We start from the raw sequence: 19,945 nt of genomic DNA, 5'->3' as shown, positions 1-19,945 counted from the left end.
ATACTTAGTCATTCATTCAATAAATTTTTATTGAGTGCCTACTGTGTGCCAGGCAGGATATGAGGTACTAGGGATGTAGCAGTGAACAAGATAGAGAAGGTCGTGAACTTGATAGATGAGATAGACAATGCCAACTACAGATAACGGTAAGTAATGAGAAGGGCATATGGTGTGGTGAGAGAAACGGAGAGAGAGAGGGGAGCGGGTGTATTTTAGAAATAAATGATCAGCAGAAGTCTTTCTAAAGATGCAGCAATTGAGGTGAGACCTTTCAGAATAAAGGCCAGCTGTAAAATTAGAATATGGTTTCACGGAGTCAATGGCATTTAGTATACCACTTGTGTGCAAAAATGACATTCAGAATTGACCCAGGAATCACTGAGGAAAGACAGTAGCCTGACCCCAGAGCACAGACTTGGAGTACTCTGTTAGGTTAGATGTTGAGCCCTAATTGTTGGGTGATTGTGAGGCCTCAGGGGAGGGCCTGGGCCAGTTGAGTTGGTACTCAGAGGACTCGGGGGCCACAACCATTTAACTATTAATTCAGGGAAGTATTTAAACAAGCAATAGGGTAGATGTAACGGCTGAACATCAGCCATGCTTGTGTGTAATGTGTTTTTATTGATTTCAGAAAGGAAGGGAGAGGAAGAGAGAGAGAGAAACATCAATGATGAGAGAGAATCATTGATAGGTTGCCTTCTGCATGCCCACAGTAAGTATCAAACCTGCAACATGGCATGTGCCCTGAGCAGGAATTGAACCGTGATTTCCTAGTTCATAGGTCGATGCTCACCACTGAGCTACGCTGGCTGGGTGCTTATGTGTAACTTTATGATCCAAGAAATTTTGACAATTAACCAATTGCAATTACAGATCATTAAAAAAAATTTGGCGACTTTACATAGTTCAGTAGAAAAAAAAGGGTTAAATTTCTGTCTTCAAAGGTAGCAGTCATGGATTCATAGTCTGGATCACATTTTGAGAAGGTAGCATTACTAAACTGGATATGATCCTCTCAAGAAGGTAACCACCCTAATTTCATGTGTTTTTATAGGCGGCATCATTGTCCACATCTCCCTACCAAGATTTATGATAAAACAGAGAAACCATGTCTTCTCTCCGAATACACCGAGAACTACCCTATCTATCACTCATACCTGCCCAGAGAGTCCTTCAAGCCCAGGACGGAGTACCAGAAAGGGGCCATGCCAATGGAAGGCCTGAGCACATCGAGGTGAGGGCAGTGGTATGCATGTGTGAACATATAATTAATGGGGTAATGTGTGAGACTAATGTACAATTGATGTAATAATGTAATGTAATAATGTTCAATACTGCATTAATGTGCACTATTGACATATGCTATTACTGTCTTAATGTTAATTTGCTGTGTCTCTGAAAATCCTGCATGGGTTAATCTGTTCAGTTTTCCCCAATCTCCTCTTAAAGAGAAAGGATTCTTGTGTTGAGGGCAGGGAAACGGGGGAGGGGAAAGACTAAATTGATCTACATAAAAAGGGTTGGAGGTTAAGTAAAATAATAAAGGGATGGAAAGAGGGGGCAGCTGCTGAAAAAGGGGTTTTGGGCTTTGGCAGCTAAGCTCCGGGTCAGCTTAGGTCTGTGGTCGGCAAACTGCGGCTCGAGAGCCACATGCAACTCTTTGGCCCATTGAGTGTGGCTCTTCTACAAAATACCGTGGCCCTGGGTGAGTCTATTTTGAAGAAGTGGCGTTAGAAGAAGTTTAAATTTAAAAAATTTGGCTCTCAAAAGAAATTTCAGTCATTGTACTGTAGATATTTGGCTCTGTTGACTAATGAGTTTGCCGACCCCTGGCTTAGGTGGATGGTGATGTGATGTTGGTTGGGGTGAAGGAGAACTTGATCACAGAGGAAGAGTGGGCTTCTTTGAAATTACGCTATAGACTTTGAATTGGCCCCCCTCCCCCCCTTGAATGTTCTTCAAGGAGGAATCTTTCCTTTTAAATGACTCTTGCCTAATAAACTCTGATTCTTAGCTCCAGCGCCGTGCAGAGGCTGAACCCCTGGGCTCAGTGTATCTGGGTTGCAGAGGTGTCTTTATTAAGGGTTTTGGGGGAGAGGATCAGCCTCAGGATTGTTCTACATGCTGCAGGCCTCGAACAGAATTTGTCCTCGACCCCTCAGTTACCGCCAGGTGGTACCTTGCAGCCAGCGACCCCGTGGAGTAGAGAAAAATCTCTGAGTGCAGCTGGGCAGCGTTTCAGATGGCGTAGATCAGTTTCAGAGGAGGCCTGAGAGATGGACATGCTCACTGCCTGTGCCACCCCTCGTGGCGGCAGGATTGCCTCGAGGTAGAGAGGAAATGGCCCAGCTCAGCGCCTGCGCATTCCAGGTGCTCAAGACCCGGTGAAATCCTCCCTGAGCCTGGGACCTGCTTTTGTGGTGAAGGCCCCAGAGGATGCAGGCGAAGAGCTCGAATTTATTCTGTCCCCAGGGTCCCCCAGGATGGGCCTGGGAACACCCTCTGCCTAGATGGTGGGCTGGAGGCATAGAGTTCCTACTGAAAGCTGCTGTCTTGTACGTTTAGAGGAAGAAGCCCACGTTTGGGTTCTGGGGCAGAAAAGACGCAGGAAGGGAGACGGGAGAAAGGATGTGAAGGGTTACTGAGCTTGGTGGGAACCGCTGGATGGAGCAGCTTGACAAAGGGAGGGACTCCAGCGCCGGTCTGATACTTGCCTTGAATCAGGTCACTCTCACGCAGTGCGGTTTCTTAAGTGATTTGGTTTAAGCACAAGGTTTCCGGGTCCCTCTTAAAAAAAATTGTAATTTATGCAACCTGGCTTTTCAGCCTATGGCTTTTTAAACAATACGAGCCTTAAAGTTTGCCCTCACTTTACGAAGAAAATACAGCATTCTTAGTTTCTAAGAGTCTAAAGACCACAACCAGAGCTGTGGACTCTTTTAGAACATTGCTTTTCCTTTTAAGAAACCCTGATTAACACGAATGGGCAGTCCTTGGCTTATTCCTAAGAGACATGTGAGTGGGAGTGAAGGATAAGAGCTGTGTTGAGAAAGGGCTTGCAGACATCACATGCAGACTAGATACTGGTTTTCTTGTCTGTTTATACCCAATTTTCGGGAAATGAAGAGCTCCCTGAGAATGCAAAGGATAGCATAGCTTCAGATGATCTTATATTAGGGATCTGCTTCATGTCTTGGAAATATGGAAAAGGATGTCTGAGGGTTACTTGTTGAGGAATCATTTCTGTTTGTTGCCCACAAGCGTAGGAGAGGAGGATAAACCCTCTCTCTGGGGCAGCAGCCGTGCTCGTGCTCTGTCACCTGGCTGAGCCCCCGGATGGAGCCCCACAGGCCCTCTGGGCTCCCGATGGCGCTTTGCAAAACAAAAACTTCCCCTCTGACCTGTCCTAAATCACCCTCGCCTCACGTCACTTACAACAATAAACATATCACCCAGAAGGCCCCTCTGTTCTTGTCAGGGCCAGAGTAATAATATCATTCATGTCAAGACGTGGCCCAAGTGGAGGAATGCAGGAACGGAAAGATTTTCCAAAACAAGTTGTTCGTGATCCTGGGGGCCTTAAAACGAAGAAGGGGGAGGAGCAAGGTTCCCAGGGGAAGGGAAAAGAGCGGAACTCCTTCTCCCGTCCTTTGTTTTCTTCCCCAGAAAGAGAACTAAGGGAGAAATAAGCAGAGGACATCTCTTCTCACTCCTTTACATCAATATAATCATTTCTCAGCCCCCGTCTTCCATGCTGGCCACTAGTGATCATAGACCCACAAAACTATGTCCCTATCAGGATGCTTTCTTTTTTGAGTTCCAGTGAGTTCCTATTGAGATAAACGAGCAGAAATCACGACTTTGTCAACCATCTTTTCTGAGCCTTACAAACTCATCAGAGACTCTGATTCATGTATCTGGACATATATAAAACGATTCCCCGTCAAGGAATGCAGAGAAACTGTGTTCTGGGTGTCCCTCCCTCTCCAAGAGGCCTCTGGGGGATGGGATGGGTCAGCCCTGTGTCTGCACACCCCGGTGTCTGCATGGATTGTCATCCCTCTGCCCTTGGGACCCTTATGACCAGAATGTCCCACCCACGTTGCTGTCTGAAGACTGACCTGGCTTGGTTTCCCAGATTGGCCGTGGGGCTGCCACCTGCTGCATAATAAAGTCATGTGACCCAGGGCTTGGCTGGGTTTGGTGATTAAGCCCAGACACAAAAAACACCTGGTTTCTGGAAAGGTTATCATCCCAGCATGAGGCGTGAGCACAGCTGCACACAACTCTTGCTGACTGTAAATCTCAAGGATTTACCGCAGGTGCCGTAAGGAGAGGGTCTGTGATTTCCAGTCTCTCTCCCCCCCCCTATGATGCTTTCTCACAGCCCTTGGTAATTCTCCCACAAAGGACCAGCCTCTGACCAGTTTATGAAGAAGAGGTTTATACTTCAAACCTCATTTCCCCCGAGGCGTGTCATTCTGTAAAAACACCCGGGCCCCATTTTGTGACATGATTTCTGTTAGGTAAGCCAGATCCTTTAAGAGGGGCGAAGTGGATAACGTCGTAGGAAAGAAGTGAGTCCTCAAGATGGTGTGAGACCTTTCTCCTAAAGGGAGACCACGGTCAGGGCGAATTGCAGATGCACATGTGTGTGCGGAGATTGCCGGTTCAGACTTGGTGGGTTTGGCTGCAGGGCGGAGGGCAGGAAGTTGGCAGTGCACCTGTCTTCCTTTATGGACAAGACGTTGGGTAAACTGAGGAGAGGCAGGGAGGCAAGAGCTAAAAAGAGAAAGGGCGTTTGGTGCCCTCTTCAAAAGCCAGGAAAGAAGCAAGAAAGTTGCTAGTAGGCTTGGGTCCTTCCCCACCCATGGAATTTTACACATTTTCTGTTCAAATGCATACTTGGCTTTCTACTCAGACCTGTGCCCCAAGGGACATACTTACCCCCTCTGTACACTGGCCTGAGAATTAATGAAGACATGCAGAATTAGGTCTCAGCACTAGACTTGCCAGAGCAATTTCACAGCCTTTGATGCTGTGTGTCTTTGATTAAATTTGGGGACAATTTGCCCATTATTTCTTCAAGTATTTATTTTTTTCTGTCCCTGTTCATCCCTCCCCCCACAATCTCTTTTCCCTTTGTTCTTTAGCATGGATAGTTTCTATTCATCTGTTCTCAAGTTTATGGAATCTTTCCTCCACCTCCATTCTAATGTTAAGCCCATCCAGCGGATGTTTTATTTCAGATACTGTATTTTTCAGTTTTAGGGTATACATTTGGTTCTTTTTATTTCGTTACTGCTTGCCTTCTGTGGTTTCCTTTTAATTCATTATGACCTCATTTTTGCCTTTTGTAATTGAGCATCGTTAAATAGCTGCTTTGGTCCTAACATCTGGGTCTGCTTGGGTTGGTCCTCATGATTTATCTTTTTCTTCCTTGAGAGTGGGTCACATTTGTATGTATGCCAGGTAATTTTGGATTGATCCTGTATATTGTTAATGTCATACAGTGGAGACTAGATTTTTCTATATTCCCTTCTGAAGATGTTTTTTTCTTCTTTTTAGAGCAGATAGGTGGTGACTTGATTGGACTGAGTGAAAATGCAAACTCTGTCTTGGGTGGCAGCTTAAATCTCAGTTCAGTTTATTTTTAGTCTTTTATAAATATATATTGTTTATTGATTTCAAAGAAGGAGAGAGAGAGAGAGAGAGAGAGAGAGAGAGAGAGAGAGAGAGAGAGAGAGAATATCATTGATTGGCTGCTTTCTGAACACCCCCCACTGGGGATGGAGCCCACAACCCGGGCATATGCCCAACTGGGAGTCGAACTGTGACCTCCTGGTTCATAGGTCGACGCTCAACCCCTGAGCCACACCAGCTGGGCCTCAGTTCAGTTCTCCACCTTTAGCCTGTTGCTTGAAGGCTGACATGCATGTGAGGTCAGCTAGAGATTTGGGCCCAGTGATAGATAAAATTTGAGCTTCTTGTCTTTGGTTCCCTCCTTTCCAGGATTCCTTCTTCACTTTCTGGTGGTACCTGTGGTTGCCTCAAAGTTTGGTCCTCTGGTTCTTCAGTCAAGAGAGATGGAAGCTGAAACTGGCTTGGCTCAGTGGATAGAACATCAGCCTGCAGACTGAAAGGTCCCAGGTTCGGTTCTGGTCAAAGGCATGTACTTTGGCTGCAGCACATCCCTAGTAGGGAGTGTGCAGGAGGCAGCTCATCAATGATTCTCTCTCATCAATGTTTCTAACTCTCTATCCCTCTCTCTTCCTCTCTGTAAAAAATCAATAAAATATATTAGAGAGAGAGAGAGAGAGAGAGAGAGAGAGAGAGAGAGAGAGAGAGAGAAAGAGAGAGGGGGGGGAAGGTGTTCTATTCCCATTTTAGCTGTCTTTCCTAGCACAGACGAGAGCCTGTCTTCAGACAGAAGCCTTGAAACAAAGTGGGAACTCATACAGAGGCTTACCCAGTGCCATTCTCTTCTTTCACTTGTTGATTCTGCTCCAGAATCTTCCTGTCTTGGTTGCTCTTTAGTGCTTACAGGTAGTTGTTTTTATATTTTTGTCCAGCACTTAAATGAAGCAGTGACAGATATTAGCTTTAGTGGGGGTCAAGGTGATAAGATCAGAAGACAGAACTATGTAGCCTAAATCCTGGAGGCAGGTGCTTGGACCCCTGCCTTTCATTGTGAAGATGAGGAGAGCTGTTTGTTCTTATCAGGACCAGCGACAAGAATGAAGCCCTTTGACTCAGCCTAGGGACCTTCCTCAGGGCATTGGGATGGGCTCCCCACCCTTCCTGGGATGATGTAATGGTTTTCTTAGAGGGTGCTTTTTAACTCGGGGAAATTTTAGAATCCTGCATGGAAGTAATGAAATCAAATCAATTGATTGACAAAGAGCAAAACCCCATATTGAAAGAGAGAGGACAAATCATGAGGAGTATCTCAGAAGTCAAGGGAAAGAGTGTTTAAAAAATGAGAGAGGATGGTAATATGAAGATGGTGCAGGAGGATAAAGGCCTGCAGAGCAGTGACTAGATTTGGAAACAAGGTGATCCTTTCAGCCTCACGTAGAGCAAGGAAGGAGTAGAATCAGAGTTGATGGGTGGAGCGTGATGGGAGGTGAGGAAGGCAAATCTTTATCCTAGGAGAGAGAGGCAAGGAGAGGACTGGAGGGGAATGGACTCCAGTAAGGCTTGTGTCATATTTTGTTTTCACCCCTTAAAGTTTAGAAAGGATGGAGCATGTTTAAAAACTGACAGAAAGGAGGCAGTAAAGGAAAAGGTTTAAGCACAGACCAGAAGATGGTCCGTAGATGAGGTTTCCATGAAAGAGGGAGTGGTTTTAGGGTAGGGATGAAGAGATTAGCTTTGGGCAAGAGGAGAAACTTTTTTTTTTTTAATCCTCACTGGAGGAGTGATGATATTTTCCCATTGATTTTTAGAGAGAGTGGAAAGAAGGGGCAAAGGGTGGAGAGAGACACATCAATTGATTGCTTCCCACATACCCCCTGACTGGGGGCGGGGATGTAACTGCAACCCAGGTATCTGCCCTTGACTGGGAATCAAACCTGAGACCCTCTGGTGTGCAGGCTGATGCTCTAACCACTGGGCACACCAGCCAGGGTGAGGAGAAACTCTTTTAAAAATGGATTCCATTTAATATGATTGATTAGTTGGGTACACTAACAAATTCTGAAGTTTTCATAGATAAACATTAATAATAGGTCTTAAAAAGCAGTTTTTTATGGCCCTTTTATCACTGTGGAAATCTTCTTTGCCCTGTTTCCAGGCACCCGAGCTGTTGGCTTTGTTATTTCTTCTTTCCTTTTGTTCTGACTTGTCAAACACTTTCCTGTGATTGGGGAGTAAGTTGCTATGACCTTCCCAGCAGGACACTTTAACCTTGACTTAACTCAGACTCTCTCTCTCCATCCTCCTTACTATATAACTTTTATGACTTCACACCTGAAAGAAACCTAACATCTTTGACCATTTTTTTTCTTGGTTCTTAGTCACAATAGGCACAGGGACTAGGGAATGAAACACAGGAAGAGAGGAGTGTTCTTAAAAAAAAAAAAAAAAAGCTACTAAAAGTGAGCAATTTCTGGGAAGGATAAAATAGTCTTTTCTTTTATGTGACCTTAAAGGATGTTGGATTATGTGAGATTGGGGACATGCAGTTGTGTTGTGGTTACTGATAGGTTTCAGTGAATGTCCTCAACATAAAAACATAATGAGGGACATAAATTCAGATTAAATTCACTCTAGGCCACAGCAAGTATTTTTGGGTGGGGGATAAATGAGCTCAACTGAAAACCTTTCTGCTCTTCAGAAATAGATCATTTCCCCCTCAAGATCATTTTTCTTAGTTATAGCTGACTAGGATAGTCAATCATAGATGTGCTTTCACAGGGACTTACATTTTGTACTGGAGAAGGAGGCTCGTGAACAATTTCTTTCCCTCAATACAGTGAGCAAGGACTGTGCTGAATCAGCTTTTGCTTTTGAGCAACCAGCTTTAGGGCAGTCCATGAACCCGTGTTTGATTCTGGGCATTTTTCTGCCCTTTTTCTGTAGAAACAGCAGGAAGTAGGGCATTAAGTGCTCTGAAGGAAGCCCTTGAAAGAAGGTTGTCATGGTATCTCGAAGGAGAAGCTGGCTCCCTCGGGGGAGTAACGGCGGAAGAGGATGCCATGACCTGTGTGCAGGGTCCCGTGACTGGAAAGCACTCCTGGATGCTCTGGGGTTGGGTGGGGCACAGCTTGGGTTTTGGGCCTTGTTTCTTACCACTTACTCTTGGCATCTCCTGATCTTCCTCCTTGGAACAGGGCTGAACCCTGGGGTAGCCACTGATGAACATGGGTTTATGCAGGCAGGTGTGTGTGTGTGTGTGTGTGTGTGTGTGTGTGTGTGTGGTCTCCGCTGCCTCTAAACTTCTCCCCACCTCTTTTGTTTGTTAATCCTCACCCAAGGATATTTTCCATTGATTTTTAGAGAAGGGACGGGGAGAGACACATCAATTGGTTGCCTCCCACACGAGCCCTGATCAGGGTCAGGGATGGAGCCTGCAGCCAAGGTACATGACCTTGACTGGAATCAGACCCTTGAGCCTTCAGTCCAAGGGCCAACACTTAGCCAAACTGGCTAGGGCCTTTCCATCCCTTTAGGGAAGGAGGAGAGCTCACCTGTACCTTCGGAGCCCTCCCCTGAGAACACAAACTCTCTGATAAGAGCTGCTTTGCAGAAATTACTATTCACACAGGGCTTTCTGGAAACTGCCATTTCTCTGTGCCGCTTAGGCCCTCCCCCCCCCCCCCGGGCCCCTTGCTGCTGCAGTTGGCTGTGTATTAAGCAGACCCTGGCATGAGCTACACTAAGAAGGATGCCAGTGTGGACTGACCCTTGGGTTCTCATTGAGCTGCTCCTTCGGGAGCCCCAGTTGTACATAGTCGGCTGCCAGCGGCCTCAGGTCACTCAGCTTCCTCTCGCTGTTTACCCACATGGGCTCGGGGGAAGGGAGCCCAGGCTGAAGACCTGGAACTGCTGCCCAGAGATATTTTTAAATCTACCCAGAGGGTGTTCCTGGGAGTTCAACTGAAGCATCTCCCATTTCCTCCGCAGAGCCCTGGGGAGACCAGCTCTGCTGCTTCCTCACTCGCTGCCCCCACCCCACTAAGCATTTTCAGGCATTTATGGACAACCATGTATATAATTCATGCAAGACAGGTTACAGCGGAGTGTGTTACCTTTGCCAGTCATGCGTGGCCCAGTAATGCTGCTCCAGATTTCGGCCGGGAAGTAGGTTTTATTGGTGTTTGGGCCTGATGTTTTCCTGCCCGGAAACCTCCCCCCTCCCTTGGTGAGGCTGCTTTGGCAAGCACCATCAGGGCCAATCTACCTCCCCTTGTCCAGGTTAATAAATGGGTTCCAGGCAAAACCAGGCTGTCCTGTAAAGCAGAGCCTTGCGGGGAGGGGGGATAGGGAAGGTATTTGCTTAGGAGGGTTTGCACGAGAGCTGGAAGTCAGGATTGCCCTGGTGGGGACTGGAAGCCCCAGCCCAGCCCTGGTGTCGCCAGGGGGATCCAGGGACAGTGAGTGAGCTTTTGGCCTCTCTGTAGCTGTGGCATGCTTAGGGAAGGGAGCGTTTCCTATTGAGTGAAGGCCATCACGCTTTTTCATCCCACTGTGTCATGCTCCCTGCAATGATGAGGGCACTGGGGGCAGGGAGCAGGGAAACGAAAGGCCCAGTGTCTCCCTTTATTGTACTGCTCTGCTCTTTTGGGTTTTCTGTAAGGTCGAGTAGAGGAAGGGAATAAATATTAGCAGGAGAAGCTATAAGGAGCACAGAGAAGGAAGTGGTGGTGTCTGAAAAAACAGAAGTTAGCTCCACAGTGAGGGGGCTTCGGGGGGAAGGAAGGCGGGAAGAGCAGGCCCAGAGGAGAGGCCTTCTCAGTGGCCAGGGTGGTTGAGGTGGAATGTGGGCCGGTGGAGGTGGGAGATGTGGCTGGGGAGTAAGGCAGGGCCAGGGCCAGCAAAGCTTACACACCATGCTAGAAGGTTGGGCTTTATCTGGGCGGGTTTTAAGCTGGGGAGTGATGGTCTGATTTTCAGGTTAGAGGGCTTATTCTGGCCAACTCGGGGGACTGAAGTCGAAGTGGCTGTAAGGAAGCAGGAATTCCAGGTGGTAAGCTGTCACCGGATCAAGTGAGGAATGCCCAGGGCCTGAGCCTTGGAGGGAAGACAGACTGATGAGGTGGAGGGGCCATCGCTGGTGAGTGACTGGAGCTGTGGGGGGTGGATCCAGATGGTGTCCAGGAGCCTGGCTGGCGTGGGTGAGCAGGGAATGGAGGTGTCTTTCTCGAAGGTGGGAAACAGAGGAGGAGCAGCAGTCGGGGATGGAGTAGATCATTCTTAGCCGACATTTGTGGAGTTGGGCTGAGTGGAAGCCAAGAGCCGTCCCTGGGCCAGGGGCCGATGCCGCGCTTGTTTTCATTACAGGAGAGATTTTGGGCCCCACAAAGTGTGTCCAGTGAAGCTCTACCAGCATGACCCGTTCGTCCCAAGTGAAGAGAACATGGATCTGCTCACGACGTATAAGCAAGATTACAATCCCTATTCCATCTGTCGAGTGGAGCCCATCAAACCTCGGGACAGTAAACATCCACGTGGCGACAGAATGGAGAGTCTGCCCACTTACAAAGGTGGGAGATGCTGGAGGGCAGCGTGGGAGAGGGACAAGGGACGGGCTGAGCGGACGCAGGCCAGGAGCTGTGTTTTACATGCACAGCCCCTTCGCGCCGGGGTTGGGCAAACATTTCCTGTGGGCCACCTCAGGCCTGCAGCCCATTCTTGTACAGCTGGAGAGCTAGGCATGGTTTTTAAAATTTGAATGCTTAGGAAAACTCAAGACTGGTTCAGGATGGGTGAAAATGATCCAAAATTCGAAGGTGAGTGTTCATAAGGACGTTGCGTTGGAACACAGCCAACGCTGGGTCATGTCCACATCCTCTGTGGCTCCTTTGTGCTCTAGCAAGAGCCGAGTAGTGGTGACAGAGACCGTGGGGCGTGCTAGGCCTAAGACAGTTCATGTCTTCCCTCTTATAGAACATCTTTGCCAGCACCTACTTTAACTTATTGTTGAAATCCTACATGGTGGAAGCATTTCAGTGGAGTGATTGATTTACTTCTCATTTAAAAAAAATATGGAAACATAACATATAGACAGAAAAAATGTATAAATAATAATTATAAAGACTAATGAATTTTTAAACTGCATTTAACAAGTATTGATTTTTTTTGTTTTTCTAGTTATTTTTAAAATTCTTACCTGAGGATATGTTTTTATTGATTTTAGAGAGAGAGGGAAGGGGGAGAGAGAGAGAAATGTTGATCCGTTTGGTTGCCTCCCATAGGCACCCTGGCTGGGATCGAACTCAAAACCTAAGTGTGGGCCCTGATCAGGAATTTTGGTGTTTGGGATGATGCTCCACCCAACAGAGATGCCAGGCCAGGGCCATTTCTTTCTTTCTTATTTGTTTAATTTATTTTTAATTATAGTTTACATTCAGTATTATTTGTATCAGTTTCAGGTGTACACCTATTGGTTAGACAATCATATAGTTACTTTACAAAGCGTTCCCGCCAATATTTTTAGTACCCACCTGGCACCATACATTGGTATTACAATATTATTGAATATATTTTCTATACTGTACTTTACCTCCCCTGGCTATTCTGTAACTACCAATTTGTACTTCTTAATCCCTTCACCTTTCTCACCCAGTCCCCCCACCTCCATTCCCTCTGGCAATCATTAGTTTGCTCTCTGGTCTAAAAGTCTGTTTCAATTTTGTTTGTTCATTTATTTTGTTCTTTAGATTGCATAATAAATGAAATCAGATGATTTGTCTTTCTCTGACTGACTTATTTCACAGCATAATACGTTCTAGGTCCATCCATTCTGTTGCAAATGGTAAGATTTCATTCTTTTTTTGATGGCCGAGTAATGTTCAATTTATATGTGTTCCACAAGTTTTTTTTTTCCCCTCTGTACAACCCCCTTCAGTGCTCACAGGCCACAGGTAAGGTGTTCCACAACAATTTTATCCACTGGGTTGATGGGCACTTGGGTTGCTTCCCTATCTTGGCTATTGTAAATAATGCTGCTATGAACATAGGGGTGCATATCTTTGATCAAATTAGTGTTTTGGGTTTTGTCAGATCTATATCCAGAGGTGGAGTAACTGGGTCTTAAGGCAGTCCAATTTTTAATTGTTTGAGAACCCTCCTTACTGATTTTCCAACAACAGTACATGAATGTACCCTTTTCTTCACATGCTCAACAACACATGATGTTTGTTGACTTATTGATGATAGCCATTCTGACAGGTGTGAGGTGATATTTCATTGTGGTTTAATTTGTACTTTTTCTGACAATGATGCTGAGCATCTTTTCATATGTCTGTTGGCCATATGCATGTCATTTTTATAGAAAGTGTCTATTTAGGTCCTCTACCCATTTTTTAATTGTATGGTTTGTTTTATTTGGTGTTGATTTGTGTGAGTTTTTATTTATTTATTTATTTTTTAAAATAAATTTTGGATATTAAGAACTTATTGGATGAATCATTGCCAAATATATTCTCCCTCTCAGCAGGTTGTCTTTTTTTCTTGTTGATGGTTTTCTTTGCTGCGCATAGAAAATGAATTTTGACTGAACACATCCACATAAATAGCACTCAAATCAAGAAATGTAATACTGGTACTCCCATCCAGTTACCCTCCCCACCCTGGATAGAACCATTATGCTGAATTTTAATAGCATAAATTAGTTTTGATAGTTTTGAATTTTATATAAATGGGATGGTGTCATTCTTTATTGAGCATCTACTACATACATCTTAGACATGGCATTAGGGACTGTGAAGGAAGCACAGTGAACTTTTGTAACTTTTGTGACTTTTGAGTCTGGTAGGGACACAGGACATGGAGTCATATGTGTGGTGCAAGCTGTGTAGCAGACCCTCTACGAGCACAAGCCATAGGCTGAGGCCATGGGACTGGAGGCCAGGCTTATCAGTAACCTTTCTGCTTACGATGCATATATATTCCCTAGGAATACATGTAACACGTTTGTGAATCTCTGAGCAACTGTGCTAATAGTTGCTTTTATGTAGTCAAGCCAAACACTTAGGCAAAAGGAGTCAGGAGGCTTGGAGGGGGGTGGGTGGGTTTGGGAGGAGTGTAGAATGTTCTTGAAGCCCTTCCAGGAGCTCTAAATCTATATTTTAGAAGACTTCACCTGTGGCTGATCTTTCCTGCTTCTCCTAGGAGCTGCGACTCAGTGCCTCTTCAGCAATGTGGTCTTTGTTTTTCTACCTTCTTATCATTGCTATCATTCTTGTTCACTTTTCCATAACCACCTTCTGCCACATTCTGGACACTGTAATACCCAGAAATGGTTCCGCCTTTGTGCACCCCACCATCGTCCTTCCGCTTGCTCTCTTACCCACTCCCACCGCAGTCCTTGGCCTTACTGGGACCTCCAGTCCACGGATACTTTAGTCTTTCTTCTCCTCATCAGCCCTGCCTGTGTCCTTCCCCCATGTGGCCTCTTCCACGCTGTATTTTTGTGGCCTGTCTTTTTACACCCTCTCTCTTCTGTTCTTTAGTTATTTCTTCCTAGCAAAGTCCCAGTCCTGCCTTCTCCAGGCATACACCTGAGCAGAGCTCCCTCCGGTCAGCGGCCTTGTCAGCAGTTACTCATTTTCCTTAGAAAGGAACTGGAGGGGGAGAGGGGGGACGGAGGGAGGTTTTTTTTTGTTTGTTTTTTGTTTTTAAATGGCCTTCTCCTTGATTTCTTCTCCACTTAAAAGTCCTCACATAATTATCATGGTTCTTGGGATAAAACCTAACCCTTTACCAACTCCTCTGATGCCTTGTGGATTCTGGCGCCTCCTGCCAGCGCCCCTCTGCCCTGTCCCAGGACCTCCTTTCAATTCCTTTCTGCCATGTCTTTTCTGTCTCAGGACATATCCCTCATGCTATTTCCTCTCTACAGAGCCCTTCTCCCTTGCCCTGTCTAGTACTTGCTCTTCAGTGAGTAGCGGAAATGTCACACCCTTCAAGGCCTTTCCAGACCTACCCCTGACCCCTTGCCAGACTAGACACATCCTGTTAGATGCTCTAAGAGTGCCCTGTACTCCCCTGTTTTGTAATTCATTGCATAATTTTCTCCACCCCCGCCCCTCTTAACATTTGTCTCCGTGGCCGGACTGTAAACTCCAAGAGGGCAAGGATCCATCTTTCTCTTTGCCAGTTACACCCAACAAGGCAGCAGGCACTGTAGTAGATGGTTTACAAAGGAGTCAGTAGTACAGGTACATGGTCATGGCACTCTTGCCTCCTGATTCCTTTTCGTTCAGTGTTTATGGAAGGCCAAAAATGGACATGGACATGGACACCGAGCAGGTAGGAGGGAGCCCTTCTGAGGGGGGAGGGAGCAGGCACTTTTAGCTACAAACTCTCCTTTCCTCTACACCCTTTCTATGGCCCTCCTGGATTTGTGAATCTTGGCTTGCTTAGGTTAGAGCAGCCCAGTTTCCCTTCCACCCTTCCCTAGGTGCAAGGACAGGTCTGGGAGTGAGAAATGCTCCTTGCTTGCCTTAAGGGTTTGGCAAGGGCAGAGTAGGCCGTTGTTGTTATTTGAAGACAGCCCTTCCTCTTTATTCCAGCAAAATACTCAAAATAAACACACAGAAAAACAACAACCTAATACATATGCTTTAAACTCTTCCCCTCCAGCTCTCCCATATTCCTCACCTTCTCCAAACAGCCACATCTGAAATTTCCCTCTGCAAACCAGAAAATAGTGTTCCACTGCTAAAATGAAATGGTGGCTGACTTTTCCCTACTGACAAAGTTAAAATTGAGAAAGCCTGATATTCTCCTTTTCCCCTTGAAATGCAGGTGTGAAAGCAAACAAATCAGTATGTAGCCAATGAAATGTACTTATAGTTAGATTTGATCGATAGGTGCCTGTTAGCAACCTATGTGTCTTAGTAGTTTTTTGGAATAGTATATACTTAACATATTCTATTAATGTAAATGGTTGCTTTGCTCCCTTACTCCCCTATCATATATAATGGCTGCCAAAACTGGGCCTTGAATGGCCAGCACATGTTTTCCAGCATTTAGCACATTACAAAGGGGATGATGTTACCAAGGTGTGCTTAGCAAAAAAAGGCATTAATGAGCAGTTCTGGACCATTTTATCTAATAAAAGAGTAATATGCAAATTGACCATCACTCCAACACACATGATGCCCACCCCCATGTGGTCAAATATTGCTGCCCCCCTGTGGACACAAGATGGCCGCCACAAGATGGCCAGCAGGGGAGGGAAGTTAGGGGTGACCGGGCCAGCAGAGAAGCAGTTAGGCATTGATCAGGCTGGCAGGGGAGTGGTTAGGGGGTGATCAGGCAGGCAGGCAGGCAAGCAGTTGGGAGCCAGCAGTCCCGGATTGTGAATCCCAGTGGGATCGGGCCTACAAGGGCAGTCGGACATCCCTCAAGGGATCCCAGATAGGAGAGGGTGCAGGCTGGGCTGACGGGGACCCCCTCCCCCCCACATACGAATTTTGTGCACCGGGCTTCTAGTTGTTTATAAGGGCTCTGGTGACAGTGTGGCATTGGCTTTGCACAAATCCTCACTTAGCTGATTACTCGGTGGGCCCTGACCAAGAGCTGGAGTGAAGGCTTGGGGAAGACCCATGGCATTTACTCTGCCCTTGCATAAGTCCTGCACAACCTCTTGTATGTGTGAGGGGCTCTTGCCTTATCTCTTGGAGTATCACCTTTTTCAAAAAATGTTTTTATTAATTTTTAGAGAGGGGAAGGGAGAGAGAAATAGAAACATTGATGAGAGAGAAACATGGATCTGCTGCCTCTTGCATGAACCCACAACCGGGAATTGAACTATGACCTCCTGGTTCATAGATTGATGCTCAACCACTGAGCCACGCTGGCCAGGCTGGAGTATCACCTTTTGATGACTTGTTTGTCTCTTGTGGAAATTTGCTGCTTTAGTAAGTTTTTTTCCCATAGCAACCTTATGGTTTTATGGCTGTACATTGATTTTCCTTCCAAAGAGGGGGAAGAAAAAACAACCAAAGACCAAGCTCATTAAATATGTGTATTTCAATGAGTTCCATCTATATTATATCTATATGCTCCACTTACTATGGTTCTACAGGGAAAATATGCAAACTTTCCCCTTTCCACTCGTATGGCCAGCACCTCTACTAGAAAACCACCAGTAAAATATGCTCCAGCAGCATTTGGTTGTAATTTTGACATTTTCAAAACACTGTGCAATTGGAAAGATTGAGAGTGTAATTACTTGATGCTCAGCTTTAGGTTTAGCTAAGTTTTTTTTTTTAAGACACATTATTGAATGGAATCCCTTTTAAAGAGGTTCTTGCCAATTACCCACATGACACCCTGGCCCTGAAGGGCTTTACTGATGGTTTTCATGCTTATGAACAGTTTGTCATGTGAAATGCTGAGGTTTTTCAGGGTCTTGTGAAGGGTTTTTTTTTTTTTTTTTTGTAATATATGCTGGGTGGAGGAAGTTAGAAGGTTGGATAATAATGTGGTTTAAACTGTATTGTTGGGTATCAGAAATTACACGAGGCAACTTTCAGCTTAGGAACCTGTTTGCTTATCACTTCATCCATCATGGAAGAGGGCCAGAAAAACCCTGTCCTTCCAGCCCCCACGGACCTTGAGGCAGCGTGTAGGCATCTACAGGTAGATAGCCCCATATCAGGGAGGCCTGAAGTCTGACGGGGAAACATGTGGTTTATATTCAGCAAGATGGTTCTCTCTGAGGCCCCCTAATGCTTTCAAGATGCTGATAGAGCCATTAATGGCTCTTGGAGAAAGATTAGATTTTCAATTAAAATGAAGCCAATTTAAAATAAATAGTTGGTAGTATTATTAGCCTAAAATAAACTTAAGAGTGTGTCGGGGGGCGGGGATGTCAGGACTTCCAAAGTGGTGGAGTGAGGAACTTGGCAAATGCTCTGCCCCAAAAGCAACAATAAAACTGGACAAAACAGTAAAAAATCAACTATTTTAGGGCTCAGGAAACTAAAGGCATACAGAAAATTGAAAAGTATTTATTTAAGAAACACTACTAAACCATTGTTACGAACAATGTGAGTTTGTGGTGTTTTATCCTGCGGTTTCCATCACACCCCCAACCCCCTGGCCCTGGTCCATCTGGGCAGAATAGGCTGTGGGCAAGTATCTTAGTCTCTCTGCATTTGTAACATGAGCATATTGATGGTACCCACCTCATTAGGGAAGTCTAAATATTAAAAGAAGTACCACAGAAAGCATTTCAAATACTGTCTGTGATATAATAAGCTCTATATAAGAGGCAGTTGCTATTATTCTCTCACCAGCCAATACAATGCCCTTATTTTTTTTGGATTAGTGTGGATTAGCTGGATGGGTGAGGGACACAATGGCAGTTTTCCCATGCACACCAGGCAGGCCTGGTTGGTCTGGCTGGCAGCCCATTATTTGTGGGTTGTGCCTCTCCTGCCTCACTGTATCACATGCGCCTTCCCCACAGAGGGATGGAACTCTTCTTGGACTAGGGTAAGTCAGTGGTGTGACAGCTCTGCTAGAATCGGTTCCCTGGATCTTCCCACGGCCATGGACCCTCTAAAATCCCTATGTACAGCATTGTAGGGTGTGCTATAAATTTCTCTCTTATGCACAGTAACTCTCAGATACCATGAAGTTGAAATATCAAGCCCTTGAGTGAAGTGATGGTAGAGATCCACTCTGTTTTTTGTCACAAAGAACATCTCACTGAAGACTGGTGTATGGCTTTGAAGACCCCTTGGAATACATGCAGGTTGAGTGACTTGAATTATGAATAATTACTTGACTTCTGCTTTATTTTCAGCTGATTATTTACCCTGGAACCAGCCAAGACGAGATCTAATTCGTCCACAACACACCTACCGGCCAGAATCTGCCAAGTTTGATTATAGAACCACGCACCAGGATGATTACGCTTTAAAGGGTCTAGTGAACACCATGAGCTGTAAGCCTCCAGCCATGCCCAAGGTCTGTAACATCCCCCTGGAGGATCTGACTAACTACAAGATGAGCTACGTGCCCCACCCTATAGAGAAGCGTTTTGTGTATGAGGCAGAGAAGTTCAAGCCCTGTGAGATCCCCTTTGAAGGCCTCACCACCCACAAACAGTCCTTCCGGGGCCTGATGGGGGAGGCTGCCAAGAGCACGAAACCGCCAGTCAGTTCCTGCAGATTAGACGCACCTTTCTGTAACACCACTGAGTTTCGAGATAAGTACCAAGCATGGCCAACGCCCCAGTTGTTCTACAAACCTCTTGTCCCCTACGTCCCTCCTGAAGAAAAGATGGACCTTCTGACAACGACGCAATCCCATTACACATACCCGAAGGGGGCTCCAGCTCAGTCCTGCCGACCGGTGGTTTGCATCAAGAAAGGTCCCCCCTTCGAAGGCTCCTCAACCACCAGGGATCACTACAAGCAGTGGGTCAGCGGGCGCATGGAGCCAGTCAAGCCCGTTCCCCAGCTGCTCCGTCCCACCGAGCCCTTGGACTGCCTGACCACCACCAGGGCCCACTATGTGCCCCACCCACCCACCAGTACCAAAAGCTGTAAGCCCCTCTGGTCTGGTCCCCGAGCAAATGTCCCTGTGGAGGGCCAGACCACATACACCATCAGCTTTACCCCCAAGGATATAGGTAGGTGCTTGGCTTCTTACCCTGAGCCCCCTGGCTACATCTATGAAGAAACAGATGCTGCGGGGCACAGGATATACAGGCCAATTTCCCACACGGGCTCTCGGCGGAACAGCCCTCTTTCTGTAGGTGATTCCGAAAAACCCAACCCTCAGGAGTTGGCAGTGTCAGCCTGATTTAAAAAAAAAAAATTTATTTAGAAATTGCAAAATACTTTTAAAAGCAGACGATTGAAAGTTATTTGTTGGACAGAAAAGAAATTCCCCAAAATGGAAAAAAAAAAAAAAATCATCATCATCGTTTCCAGGACACTTGAATAAAATGAGAATCACTTGACTCAAGGAAAATGACATTTAGTCACTGGTAATTACTGGTAATTACTCCTCGAACCCTCCCTCTGCAGAGTTCCCTTCTGGGTCCCTTACCTGGTGCTCATGGAATCAAAGCTGGTCTCTAGGAGGTTCCCTCTGAACCAGGGGTATTTTATTAATGTAATCATTGCATTAATTGACATTGTGATTAACCCTTGCTAAGTAGGAAGTGCCAAAGTATAAACTTATATATTTTTTTTTTGGGGGGGGGGGCGAGTGAATCTGCAGGCCCGAATCATCAGCCCCCACCTGCTGCCTA

General features: G+C 45.9%; 1 protein-coding gene across 1 annotated transcript; it reads left to right on the top strand.

Moving 5' to 3' along the window:
• The first annotated feature begins 1,060 nt into the window (after positions 1-1,060).
• Positions 1,061-19,581, top strand: SAXO1 (stabilizer of axonemal microtubules 1). The gene is made up of 3 exons (XM_084898085.1): positions 1,061-1,234; positions 11,005-11,207; positions 18,488-19,581. The coding sequence occupies exons 1-3, from the start codon at positions 1,206-1,208 to the stop codon at positions 19,489-19,491; spliced, it is 1,236 nt and encodes a 411-aa protein (XP_084754211.1). The 5' UTR covers positions 1,061-1,205; the 3' UTR covers positions 19,492-19,581.
• Positions 19,582-19,945: the final 364 nt, after the last annotated feature.

This window comes from Pipistrellus hanaki, assembly GCF_964339955.1.
Source record: "Pipistrellus hanaki genome assembly, chromosome: 11".
NCBI classification, from domain to species: Eukaryota; Metazoa; Chordata; class Mammalia; order Chiroptera; family Vespertilionidae; genus Pipistrellus; species Pipistrellus hanaki.
The sequence above is the reverse complement of the archived record's forward strand: the minus strand, read 5'-3'. Positions and strand labels throughout refer to the sequence as shown.

What these genes read in the sequence shown, in the direction of transcription:
- SAXO1 (XM_084898085.1), top strand. Translation starts at nt 1,206, where the DNA reads ATGCCAATGGAAGGCCTGAGCACATCGAG. An exon ending in GAAGGCCTGAGCACATCGAG is followed by an intron (nt 1,235 to 11,004) that starts GTGAGGGCAGTG and finishes TTTTCATTACAG; the next exon opens with GAGAGATTTTGGGCCCCACA. An exon ending in GAGTCTGCCCACTTACAAAG is followed by an intron (nt 11,208 to 18,487) that starts GTGGGAGATGCT and finishes CTTTATTTTCAG; the next exon opens with CTGATTATTTACCCTGGAAC.